Genomic DNA, 12,608 nt, shown 5'->3' with positions numbered 1-12,608 from the left:
AGGAACGGCGCCGGGCATTGACCGCACACTTCTGTTTACACTCCAAAGACATCCTCTGCTTGGCAAGCAGTAGAAACGAGATTCCCTCGCAAGATCCACGCTCCCAGCGCCTGCTACGCTGTGCTTGCCGGGGTCCCCTTGTCCCACGATCTTTGCTTATAGTCACCCGTGTGCCTTCACCTGGATTGGGGGGACGTCGACTTTGAGACTCCGGGGTGGGTAGCAATGGGCATCGAGGTGACGAGGGCAGGGGCAGCCATTTTGAGACCAGATGAACACAGAAGGGACCATATTGAGAACTCTAGATGCCTGGGGCCGCCATTTTAAGTATGGGGATAGTTCGGAAGCCCTGTACGGTGAAATCCAGTGACGTGGGGCCGCCATATTGGCGCCGATCCCATGGCGGTGGCCATCTTGGAAAGGGGCCCACTGTGGGCGCGGCCATCTTAGAAGCAAAACCTGCCCCTTCGCAGGAACTGGGGCCGAGCTCCTCCCCTCCGTTACTGAGTTCCTGCTGTCTGCGACTGCCCTCAAGATCCCTTCCTAAGAGCCGCCTTGTTCGGTCTGTTTTCATTTTCACTTGCGTTCAGTGCTTTCGCGCGCGCGCTGGGGTGTGAATGCTTTCCGTGCCCCCCTGAGTGTCTGTTGTAACTAAATTCTTCCACTCGAGACGCTCTCTTGCGCCCGCCATCCCCCCAATCCAGGCGGTCTCCGATCCTAGACAGTGTCTAAACTGATTTGACTAACCCTATTCCTTGGGTATGGCAAGCTTTTCACCTGCCGTACACAGTCCCAGATCTACAGATTGATGATCCTCTCCCCAAGAACGCTAACACAGGAGCTTGTCCTCTGAGACTCTGGATGACTTTATTCTTCAAATGGCTTTACCCTTCTGATAGCTCCAGGTGAGACTGAGAGCAAGCACCCGGCCCATCCCTCTCTCCATTGTCTGAGCGGGTCACAGAGAGAAGCCGGCAGGACGCTGGCAGTCGGACGGCCCTTCTGGGGACGGAGCTAAGGGGGCTCCCCTAGTCAGGGGGTACTTGGGGTCGGCCGAAGTGGGCGAGGAAATGGGGTCGACAGATAGGTGACGGAGAGCCTTGTGCTTCAGATAACCTCACAGGGTTGGACAAGGGCTAGGGATGGGATGCAGGGACCCTCAGGGGCTCACGACAGTTACTGACCTAAGGAAGGGCCTAGGAGAAGGAAAGGTGAAGAGCTTGAGGGGAGGGACGGGGCGACTCAGAGGAGGGCACAGAAGAACTTCTTCTCCCGAAAGGGGTTCTCCGAAGTGGGCACAGGGGTGATGAGGGGATCCTCGCAGGCGTGGGCATCACAGTAAGTCATCAAGTCTGCTGCTGCCTTGGACACCTGGGACACAGCCAGGAGGGGAATGGTTAGCCAGATCCCCTGAGAGGGGCTGCAGCCTCCCTCCCCAAATGGGTTATCTTTTGCCATCTCTAGGGCTCTTTAAGACAGTATTCTCTTCCCTCATCCCCGACAGACAGCGGCCAGGGGACGGCTGTCCTTACAGAACCGGAGACTCCTCCCCTGATGGCAGGGAGTCAAGGAAAGAAAACATCTCTTAACCTGAGGTTTGGGGACCTACAGCACAAGTGGGCCAACTCATAGATAGGATCCAGGGTCCACCCACCTTTATCCGGCACAAGCTGGCTTCAATCTTAAGCTGTTCCACCATCTTGCGGGCTTGCCCAATACTCATAGTGCTGTTCACAGGGGTCTCCCCTTTCATTCTGGAGAAAAGAGTGGGATAGCTCGGAGCATAATGGAGGTGAGTGGGTGCTGCCTAATCTTATCTGAAGACCACCCCCCCTCCCATGTTCATTTTTCATCTGTCTTTACAAGGCTGGGGTCATGCGGCCCAGTATTTTGTTTCTCGTATCTCCATCCTCCAGGAGCCTTTCCCATCCCTGTCTTCCCAGGCTAAGGAAATGAAGAAGGTGGGATGAGATACCCCCCCAAATTCCCACACGACCTGGGCCACAGATCATTAAACATACAAACGATTTAAGGCTTTTTGGCTCTTCCAGCCATGTGTTCCCAGCTCTGGAAGCCTCAACCAGAAAGAGCCCCGCCCTGTTGAGGAGGGCACATAACCCCCACCTGCCCCCTTGAGCCCCAACGGGAGAAAAGCAGGATGCTCCCTACTCACCTGAAGCCACAGGCAGTGTGGCAGCCCTGGGGAGTAGTCAGTGGGGTGCACAAAACCTGCCTGAGATGGGTGCCCCACCTTGCAGGGAGTTGCCGCTGAAAGTATCTGCTGCAGCAGCCGAAGCAGCTGACACAAAGAAGTCCACTGGGGAGGGTCAGGGCAGAGGTCCGTCGAGGGCTGGACCCAGTTCCTGAAGCTCAAGCACTGCCCAGACGCTGGTACCTGAAGGATGAAGGATGCTAGAAGGAGCTGCTCGGATACTGGAGCATACCAACTGCCCGGCCAATGGGGGAGCCTGGCTGCTGACTGCAGCCCCTACGCACACCCCCACTGTTAACGGTCTCTCTTAGCTGCCCTTCCCCCATTGCAGGCATTCTGAGTCTGGGCTACGAAGGAGCTGGAAGGAGCTGAGGCCCAGGCCGACTCTCCCCCCCCCCCCTTTAAATGGGGTGGTCTGGACCTGTGACATCCCCTGCAGTGGAGTCAGTACTGGCTGCGGGGGACCCTGCTCATTTGAAAATCTGACATCAGCTGGGCAGTCGCCCTTCCCTCCTCCCTCCTCCCTCCGCTCTGACATAGCATGTAGTACCTGAATCTTCTTGTCTTTCCCAGGGACCCTCCATTCCCTATACCCAGGAAAATGTGATGAGCTACAGGTAACCAGCTTCTAGATCACCAACCAGTTCATATTCTAGCCACAAGTGATTCGAATGGAAGATCCAGGGGCGACAAGGGACGTCAGGAAGATGCCTAAAGAACAAGAAGCTGGGGGGAAAGAGGTGTGCAGATACCAGATCAAAGAATCGGACAAAGAAGAGGTAGGGGGAATTGTGGGGAGAGTCATTGGGTGTTTATTGAAACAGATGGGCTTCCTGGGTGGGTTTTGGGTGGGGGGAATTGGTTTGAGAGAATACTTCCCAGACCTGCAGAGCTGTGCTTGGTGCTGTGTGGAATGCAAAGACGTACACTGACCTTACCCTCTGAGGGATGTTATTCGGGGTGAAGAGTCATGTACAAAATAGAAGGTACCGTCTGCCAAGATCTAGTCTAGATTGGTGCGCTGTGGGGACTCTGAGGGAGTCTAGTTAGGGTCAGAGGAGGTCGATCCCAAATGCTGGAGACAAAACACGGAGCTGAAATACTATCACAGCTGTGAATAGGGGCCGGCCGGCAGTGCCCTCCGCCTAGGACGCCTACAGGTGCAAGGAGCTGTGGGCAACAAAAATCAGCGCCAGCTGGATAACCGCCTCTTTCCCCCTTTGCGGGGTTTAAATGGCCGGTGGTGAAGGTGGGCGGAGGGCCGGCCTGAGGGGGGATGCTGCTGACTCATAGCATGCCGTGGGGGCAAATCTTGAGGCCTGAAGGAAGGCGCTTGTCCTCTTTGGTTTGGGTAACCGACCGCAGGGAGAGACTCTGCGCGGAGCGCGAGGTGGGAAACCCGCCGCCCGGCAGACCCCGCCCCTTGCGCCGGGCTCCTCCCCTGAGTGAGGTCCCGCCTCCCGGGGCCGCAAAGGCGGCCGGCGGGAGGGGGCGGGGCTTCCACGGGAGGCGGAAGTCTCTTGTCGCCGTTGCCCCGGCAGCCCGCGAGCTGGTGAGTCTGCCGAGCTGTGGCGGCGGGCAGGCTGGTTTCCCTGGGGGCGCGGTTAGGTGGGGGCTCCGGGCGCCGCGCCCACCGCCAGCCGGAAGGGGTGCTGGCGGGGAGCGGCCGTTGGCTGCAGGACTCCCGGCCTGGCGTGGAGGGCGGCCCTGTCCGGGAGCGAGCGCAGTTGTGCGCTCGGGAGAGGAGAAACTCGGGAGACAGTTCTGGCGGCACTTAGGCAGCTGGCTCTCAGTGCGGCTGTACGACCTTAGGCAAGTCGCGCAGTCTCTCCGTGCAGCCACCTCGCAGTGTGGACTCCGTGTCATCACGTGTGTAAAAGCCTTTTAAGGCGCTCGTTTTATGTATATTATATATTGCTATGGATGAGTGTCAAGGTAGCCTGTCCCAGAATCAGGTGTCCAGAGGACAAATTCAGCGAAGTTGTTCTGGCACTGGGGGCGAAGAAAGCACAGTGAAAGAAAGGGAAGGGATAATTGGTTGGGAAGCGTGGCCATTTGGAGAAAAGCCATATGAAACAAAGTCTATGCTGTGTCCCGCTATCTCTGGTTCCTCAAAGCCAGTCCAGTAAACTTGTCCTTGTTGTCTCCACCATCCCTGGGGAAAGAGCCATTTTTCCCCCCTGTCTGTCTTTTTCCAGGAACCACCAGCTTCTTCATCCCATGGCCAGGGGTGGCGTCCAAGTGACCGAGCAGCTAAGAACTCAAAGTCTGAACCTGGGGCCAGACACTCCGCACTCCCTGCCATGGTCAATGACCCACCAGTACCCGCCTTGCTGTGGGCCCAGGAGGTGGGCCACGTCTTGGCGGGTCGTGCCCGCAAGCTGCTGCTGCAGTTTGGGGTGCTCTTCTGTACCATCCTTCTCCTGCTCTGGGTGTCTGTCTTCCTCTACGGCTCTTTCTACTATTCCTACATGCCGACAGTCAGCCACCTCAGCCCTGTGCATTTCTACTACAGGTGAGAGGGGTCTTCTCCTGAAGGGGAGTCATCCTTTGAGAGAATTGCTGTTAGGGCCCTTAGAGCTTATTCAGTTCAACCCCCTCATTTACAGAGGAGAACATTGGAGCCCAGTGTGTTTATATGATTTCTTACCTTCCACAGCCCAAGGCTGAGGGAGCTCTGGGTTGGTAGCGCTCTGAGGTCCTAGCTCTACCTCTGGTTACTGAAATCTTTGATTAAAAAGAAGGAAAAAAAAAATCCCTCTTTTAGGCTGTCACTGTGTGGGTCTGTTCTGTTTGGGTTGGATCAGACCTCTCTCAGGGCCGCTCTAGACCTCTTAGCCAACCGCATCCCTCGAGTCATCTCAGAACTAAGCTAGCCTTCAGTAAAGAACGTATTAGGAAAGCAACAAGTTGCCTTCCTCCCACTCCTGATAATCCTGCACAGTAGAGATTATGCAAACACAAAGTGACTAGGTACCTAAAGTCCCAGAGTCCTGCTTCTTGCCTGGGACTTCAGTTCCTTCTGATTTTACGGGCCTTAACCAAATTCTCTCCCTTCTCTTAACATGGGCCATAGGACTAATCTAGAGATGCTGACAAGGACATTGTTATCAATGGTCCAAAGTCATTTTCCCCCTCCCCCGTCTTGAGTCCCTGATCATGAACTGTAGTTTCTAAGTCAGAGCTGCTTAAACTTTTAGGAGGCATGGATCTCATGAAAGCTATGGCCCTTTCTGCTATAAAAACATGTATGCAAGGGAGTATCTGTCTGGCTCAGTCGGGAGGGCATGTGATCCTTGATCTCAGGGTCATGAATTCAAGCCTCATGTTGGGTGTAGAACTTACTTAAAGCTTATACAGACATCTGTATGTATGTATATATATATATATATATATACATATATATATATATATATACACACATACACATATGTGTATATATATGTGTATATACATACGCACACCCATGTATAATTTTGCTTACAAGTTGGAGGGGTGTGTCAGCCTCTTTAAAACCATCTGTGGATTCCTTGGGAGGACTTTCCTCAAACTAGGCCCCAGACCAGAACTACTAAATCAGACTCTGGGGCTAGGACCCAGGAATCCGCATTTTTATGAAGGTCTCCAAGTGAGTCTTTAGAAACATTTGAGTCTGAAACTATTCAATGAAGTGTCCATGGAGTCCTGCTTAAGAATTTCCACTCTAATGAGAGGAGATGAGCTGAGGTGGCAGGAAGAGAATGAAAGAATCATTCAGGTGTCTTGAATCTCCTGGCTGCATTTCTTCTCCATCTCTCTCTGACAGAGAGAAGGGTGCCTGTTCTGGAAGAAGGGATGGGGGACAAGAGGGAGCCCTAGGGGCCCAAGGAAGTGTACAGACAGGTAAGGCAGACCCTCTTAACTTAGCAGAGTATCATCCCCATTCTCATCTAGGACTGACTGTGATTCCTCCACCTCCTTACTCTGCTCCTTCCCTGTTGCCAATGTCTCGCTGGCTAAGGGTGGACGTGATCGGGTGAGTATGGGAGCTGAAGAGAGGTTTCATTAGAGCTCTGAAGACTTGAAATCGGAGGGCTTGAGAAAGACCTGGTGAGCAGGGATTGAGTAATGGAGACTAAGAGGAAGGCTCTCAAGGAAAAGGAGGTTAAAGAAAAAGTAAAATCTGAAGCGTGTGGATTTTCCTGCTGCAGATGTTAGCGATGCTCTCTCAGATTATTTCAGACAAGCTATAGCTATTAGATGTGTTTTAGACCTCAGTGAATGTGAATCAACCGATCAGCTATGTCACTGGACTGGGATGGAAACTACCCAAGCGTTTTGAAAGCCTGTATGTAAGATTATGAAACTGTTGACAAATATGTGTAACCTGCCATTACAAAGGGTACTGTGCCAGGAGATGGGCCACATGCCAGTATGACTTCAACAAACCCAGAATCCCTGGGAAATGCAGAATGGGGGTGCATCTGTTTATATTAGGCAAGCTGGTGGAGGCTCTGGAAAGGGTAGGATCCCTGAACACTTCAAAAGGACCTTTGGAGCATCAACATTGTTTTTGATGACCAGAGTGTTTTGAGTCGTTAGCAACATAATTAGTAATAATCAGTGGTCAAACTTACTAAGAACTTTATTTAATGTTTATTTATTTTGAGAGAGCAAGCCAGGGAGGGACAGAAAGAGAGGGAGGGAGGGAGGAGGAGAGAGAGAATATGAATCCGGAGAGAGAGAGAGAGAGAATGAATGAATGAATATGAATCCCAAGCAGGCTCCATGCTCAGCACGGAGCCCAACCCAGGGCTCAATCTCATGAACCGTGAAATCATGACCTGAGCCAAAATCAAGAATCAACTGCGTGCCTAATTGACTGAGCCACCCAGGTGCCCCTGGAAAGTGTCTTTTAAAAGTGGTTCTTGAGAGGACACTGACTTACACAGGATAGAAATAAATGGTCACTCTGAAGGGAGGAGTGTAAGCATTAGCATCTGGGGTCCCCTGAGATTGGTGTTTAGCCTGGACTTGTTTGACAATACAATAACCTGGGAGATTGCGTATCCTTTCCCTCCTTCCAGTCAACCCCCAGGTAGCCATACACTATCAAGAACACTTACCTTGGGTCCCAGGTGAGTGGGTCCCAAATGGAAGATTTCAAAGTAGTGAGGTAGAATGTTGGATATTGCAAGGCAGAGATTTCTCATTTTAATCCTGCCGGGAAAGGAGTTTGGAGATCATGACAGAGTCGTCTGTGAAGGCATTGATTCAGTGTGCTTTTGTGGCTCAAAATAATAATAAATGGAATACATTGAGAGGGAATTAGAAACAAAGCCACAGAACATCTGCACCTGAAATGGTGCATACAGTTTTGTGGCTGTCCATTGTGGAGATCCACATGGTGGCTCAGAGAGCCTAAAACAATTGTGTGTGAGGCTGCTGGATGAGGAAGGAAGGGAAAGATGAAGGGTGAGGGGATGTCAATATCAGGGACTCCAATCAGGGTAGTCCCTGGTAATTAAAGCGGGTTGATCATTTCGTTCATTATATAAAGTAGCAGAGTGTAAGATACAGATTCTGCATTTCAGAAGAAGTTGTGAAGGATTGGAGGGAGAGGCTCAAAGTAGACCTTTTAAGGAAGGGTGATTGTTGGGTGGGAAAGGAGGAACAGGAGGGGAATCTGCCCATCAGGCAGACAGATGTGAAGAAAGGTATGGAGTCATTCTCAAGATTCTGACATTCAATTCCGTGGATCGATCCCATTGGAGGAGATGATGTTTATTTAGACGGAATCACTAGTTTAAAAACATCTATATGGAACTCCTGGGTGGCTCAGTCAGTTAGGCGTCTGACTTCAGCTCGGGTCTGATCTCACCGTTTGTGAGTTCAGGCCCCACGTCGGGCTCTGTGCTGACAGCTCGGAGCCTGGAGCCTGCTTCGGATTCTATGTCTCCCCCTCTCTCTGACCCTCCCCCATTCACACTCTGTGTGTCTCTTTCTCTCAAAAATAAATAAGCTTTAAAAAAATAATAAAAAATAAAAACATATATGAAACCGCTTTATTGAGCTATAACTCACGTACTGTACAATTCACCCATTTAAAATCTATAGTTCTGTCGTTTCTAGTGTATGCAGACTTTAAGCAACCAGCACAATTTTAGAGCATTTTAATCACCCCAAAAAGAAACTCCTACCCATAAGCTAGGAGTCACTCTGTTTCCCTCCAACCACCCTGAGAACTACGTACTATAATCTTGCAAAGAATTCAGTGAAGCAGCTGGCTTCATCAGGCCTCTTCTGGGGGCTAGGAATGTCATGGAATCCATTTTTTTTTTTTTTTTTTTTCCCAACAGATAGTACTTCATTCTGAAAAGCAGAATCTGTATAAAAAAGGACTTTGAGAAGTAGTTTTCCACGTTTTACCTTAGTGATAGTGCTCAACACACCCTCAATCATATCTGGATTTTGGAGGTGATTCACTATGGGTTGGGTTTTGGTTTTGGTTTTTTTAAATTCATTCCCTTTGGGGGTCCCTGGATGGCTCAGTCGGTTAAGTGTGCGACTTTGGCTCAGGTCATGGTCTCACGGTTTGTGAGTTCAAGCCCCACATCAGGCTGTCTGCTGTCAGCACAGAGCCTGCTTCAGATCCTCTGTCTCTCTTTCTGCCCCTCCCCCGTGCTCTCTCTCTCAAAAAAAAAAAAAAAAAAAAAAATCCGTTCCCTTAAATACAGAAACTTTACTCTTGCCCCTGTGATTCTTGTATATGCACCCTGAGGTCATGCTACAGATGAGAGCTGAATAAAGGGTTAGAAGAGTACAGGAATGGTCAGGAAAAACTAGGGTATGTTTGGTGGCAAATCTTTAGCTTTTTGAGGTTAATCCCAATGAAGACGCCTTCCCACTGTGAGTCTCAGGGTTCCACCAAAAGAAGCCAGGTAAGGACCCAGAGTGACACAAAGATGATCTGGAGTGACAGAGACTGAGAGGTGGCTCGGGAGTTGGTGCTTGGTTAATTAATAATATAAGTGAAGGCGGGCTGGGCCCAGGGGAATGGCCTCACGGGGACAGAGGCCTGAGTCACAGATGGCCCAGTTGGCAACAGGATGGTTCACTTTTGGAAAAGAAATGTGTGACGCAGCCTTTCTCAGAACAGAGCAGAGAGCGGTTTAGCCAAAGCACAGGATGCCGAAGCTCTCCGAAGTAGGAGGGACCTGGCCACCACAAGGGGGCAGCACCCTCCTGGGATGAGAGCCCTGAGAAGCCTGCTCTGCTAATCAGGGAGATTGTGGCCCTATTCGGAGGGATGGGGGGAGGTGGAACAGAGACCGTACAATTAAAAACAAATTTTTTTGAAGAGAGATGGGGGCTACCTTGGGCAGGTGCTGATGTATGGACAGCCGTACCGCGTCACCTTAGAGCTTGAGCTGCCAGAGTCCCCTGTGAATCAAGACTTGGGCATGTTCTTAGTCACCATTTCATGCTACACCAGAGGTGGCCGAATCATCTCCACTTCTTCACGCTCCGTAAGTGTCCGTGGCCTATCTGGGAGGGTGTGGCGATGACAACGGATGGCAGAATATCTGGGTAGGGTTCCAGGAGAAAACATCCTAGCTCTGGAGGTCACAGACACATCAGGATCGGGAAGAGGAGTCAGTTTACCAAGCCAGACAGACACCCCAGGTATCTGATGAGCACGTCCAGCTTTGGGGCAAAGCCTGAAGAGGGGAGCCAAAATGGGCTTCTTTAGAGCCCGGCGGATGTCTGCTGGCATTCTGTCTCAGAAACCTACTAGCTGAGAGACTACTACTTTAACTCCTTGGTTACAAACCCATATTAACTGCGTATGAAAGTAATGGTCCCATAGCGAGACCAGTTAGGGTCCGCTAAAGAAATGTACCATGCTTGTTAGCACATGGTAGGCGTGCAATAAATATTAGACTCCATTCTTTTTTTTTTTTTTTAATGTTTAGTTTTGAGAGAGAGAGAGAGCAAGCGGGGGAGGGGCAGAGAGAAAGGGAGACACAGACTCCGAAGCAGGCTCCAGGCTCTGAGCTGTCAGCACAGAGCCCGACATGGGGCTCGAACTCACGAACCGTGATATCATGACCTGAGCTGAAGTCGGCTGCTTAACCGACTGAGCCACCCAGGCCCCAAGTCTCCATTCTTACATGAATTGTCAACAGAGCCACGTGATGAAGCGTATCTCTGAATGTCTACACGGGGAAAAATGCTTCAGCTGGAATGCTGGAACTTAGGGTCTATTCTGGATCATAGAACTGCGTGGGGGAAAGATGAGAGACAGTGTTGGGCTTAACCCATGAAGTTCTTAGAAGAGGGACCTTTGTTGCGCTGGAATGGAGACGAGGATTGAGGAGAGGAGGGATGTTACTCAAGCAGTTGGAATGATTGGGCCAAGGCTTGTTTGGGGGGTGGGGGCATGGTAGGAAGTGAAAATGAGGGAGCAGGGGAGCCGAGGAAGGTTGAGGGGTTGGTAGGGCAGTGGCAGTCTGGGGGTACCCATCCCCAACCTCTCCCCTCCTCGCCCTGGCTCCGGCAGGTGATGTTGCATTACCGCTCAAACCTGCTCCAGATGCTTGACACACTGGTCTTCTCTAGCCTCCTGCTGTTTGGCTTTGCAGAGCAGAAGCAGCTCCTGGAGGTGGAGCTCTACCCGGAATACAGAGAGAACTCGGTAAGGGGGGCAAAGGAAGACTAGAGACTGCTCTCCCCAGGAGCTCAGAGTTCTACCTGAGGAACCTCTGGGCTCGGTCAGCAGGGGTGGCCACAGACGCTGCAAGTGGGGCTCAGATGGGGCTGGGAAGAGTGACAGCAGCAGGACCCTGGCCTGACGCTCGCTGCCCCGCCCTCCGCAGTATGTGCCGACCACCGGCGCGATCATCGAGATCCACAGCAAGCGCGTCCAGATGTACGGAGCCTACCTCCGCATCCACGCCCACTTCACCGGGCTCAGGTGAGGAGCCGCTCGAGTGGGGCCTCCGCAGCTCCCCTGGGGGCTGTCTTGAAGGGAAACTGCCTTGAACTTCCCCAGAAATGATTTCTGGGAAGCGGGGAGGCTGGTGCTTTCCAGTAACCGCTGCCCACTTCCTGCCTCAGGTACTTGCTGTACAACTTCCCGATGACCTGTGCCTTCATCGGCATCGCCAGCAACTTCACGTTCCTCAGCGTCATCGTGCTCTTCAGCTACATGCAGTGGGTGTGGGGGGGCATCTGGCCCCGCCACCGCTTGTCTCTGCAGGTCACAAAGGACCTCCTCTTCCCCCCCCCCCCCCCCCGCCCTCCAACTTCATGATCCTTCTTTAACTGAGGGGCGGGCTGGGGCGTGTCATGGGGCTCGGGCGTTAGGGCCCAGATCACTGCGTGGGAAGCACACCCTTGCTGCTCACTAATTTGTCCTCCATAGGTAAACGTCCGGAAAAGAGACAGTTCCCGGAAGGCAGTGCAGCGAAGAATCTCTGCCCACCCTCCAGGTGGGCATGACGGTTGGGGAGCTGGGTGAGAGGGGACTCCCGTGTTATCCAGTGTGAAGCTTTAGGCCCCCCACAGCTGGGCTGAGGGTCAGAGGACAGGCTGGAGGAGGCGTCGCCTGGGTGCAGCCACCCTAGCCCTCTCCTGCCCTCTCCCCACTCTGGAGGCACAGGGCCCCAAGGCCAGGAGGAGTCAACACAGCTGTCAGACATCACAGAGGACGTTGGCGAGAGCCCTGAAGACCCCCCAGGGGCAGGTATGGTGCCGCAGCTCTCCCATCCTCCTTCCTAACACCTCCTCGGGTGTCCCCTTCAGCCTCTTCCAGTCTGACCTCTGCATTCCCCTTGTGGCTGCAGAGGGTCAGCTCTTGGAGGAGGAGAAACCCGATCAGCAGCCCTTAACTGGAGAGGAGGAGCTGGAGCCAGAGGCCAGTGATGGTGAGGGGCACTCGGCACAGGGGCCCAGGCGGAGTGGCGTGGCATGTGGGTAGGGGGGACATTATACTGGTTGGGGGAGAAGGGCCCCTGGTTGGTTAATTTCCGATTTAACTTTGTTTCTCCCTCCCCTGGCCCAGGTTCAGGCTCTTGGGAAGATGCAGCTTTGCTGACGGAGGCCAACCTGCCTGCCCCTGCCTCTGCCTCTGCCTCTGCCTCTGCCTCTGCCTCTGCCCCTGCCCCTGCCCCGGAGACTCTGGGCAGCTCTGAACCCTCTATGGGCAATCTCCGACAGCGGCCCACCTGCTCTAGTTCCTGAAGAGAACAAGGCAGAGTCCCCACATTCCAGCCCTTTCCCACCTGACTCCCTTCCCTTTCCTGTGGCTTCCCCCAATAAACTATTTTCATGCTAGCTGCTTCTCTGACTCCTTGAAATGGATTCAAGGCCATTGGAAATCCTGTGTTCCCCAGGCATCCTCCTTGCCACCCCG

General features: G+C 52.6%; 2 protein-coding genes across 14 annotated transcripts; one reads left to right on the top strand and one right to left on the bottom strand.

The window, feature by feature from the left end:
- Positions 1–411: 411 nt before the first annotated feature.
- BSCL2 (BSCL2 lipid droplet biogenesis associated, seipin) lies at positions 412–12,527 on the top strand. Of its 13 annotated transcripts, none has more exons than XM_045485587.1 (12): positions 412–562; positions 2,786–2,991; positions 4,411–4,727; positions 6,146–6,227; positions 9,553–9,720; positions 10,755–10,889; positions 11,071–11,168; positions 11,312–11,453; positions 11,619–11,685; positions 11,847–11,939; positions 12,040–12,120; positions 12,258–12,527. In XM_045485587.1, the coding sequence occupies exons 2-12, from the start codon at positions 2,884–2,886 to the stop codon at positions 12,434–12,436; spliced, it is 1,470 nt and encodes a 489-aa protein (XP_045341543.1). In that variant the 5' UTR covers positions 412–562; positions 2,786–2,883; the 3' UTR covers positions 12,437–12,527. The 13 variants fall into 13 exon arrangements, with proteins under 13 accessions (XP_045341543.1, XP_045341547.1, XP_045341548.1 ...); XM_045485591.1 differs by having other exon boundaries at positions 431–562; positions 9,577–9,720; positions 11,850–11,939; XM_045485592.1 differs by having other exon boundaries at positions 441–905; positions 9,577–9,720; positions 11,856–11,939.
- GNG3 (G protein subunit gamma 3) lies at positions 849–2,780 on the bottom strand. Its single transcript, XM_045485608.1, has 4 exons — positions 2,763–2,780; positions 2,174–2,395; positions 1,655–1,754; positions 849–1,371 (listed from the first exon to the last, which is right to left on the bottom strand). The coding sequence occupies exons 3-4, from the start codon at positions 1,751–1,753 to the stop codon at positions 1,243–1,245; spliced, it is 228 nt and encodes a 75-aa protein (XP_045341564.1). The 5' UTR covers position 1,754; positions 2,174–2,395; positions 2,763–2,780; the 3' UTR covers positions 849–1,242.
- Positions 12,528–12,608: the final 81 nt, after the last annotated feature.

This window comes from Leopardus geoffroyi, chromosome D1 (assembly GCF_018350155.1).
Source record: "Leopardus geoffroyi isolate Oge1 chromosome D1, O.geoffroyi_Oge1_pat1.0, whole genome shotgun sequence".
NCBI lineage: Eukaryota > Metazoa > Chordata > Mammalia > Carnivora > Felidae > Leopardus > Leopardus geoffroyi.
This window is presented reverse-complemented; position numbering and strand designations above follow the sequence as displayed.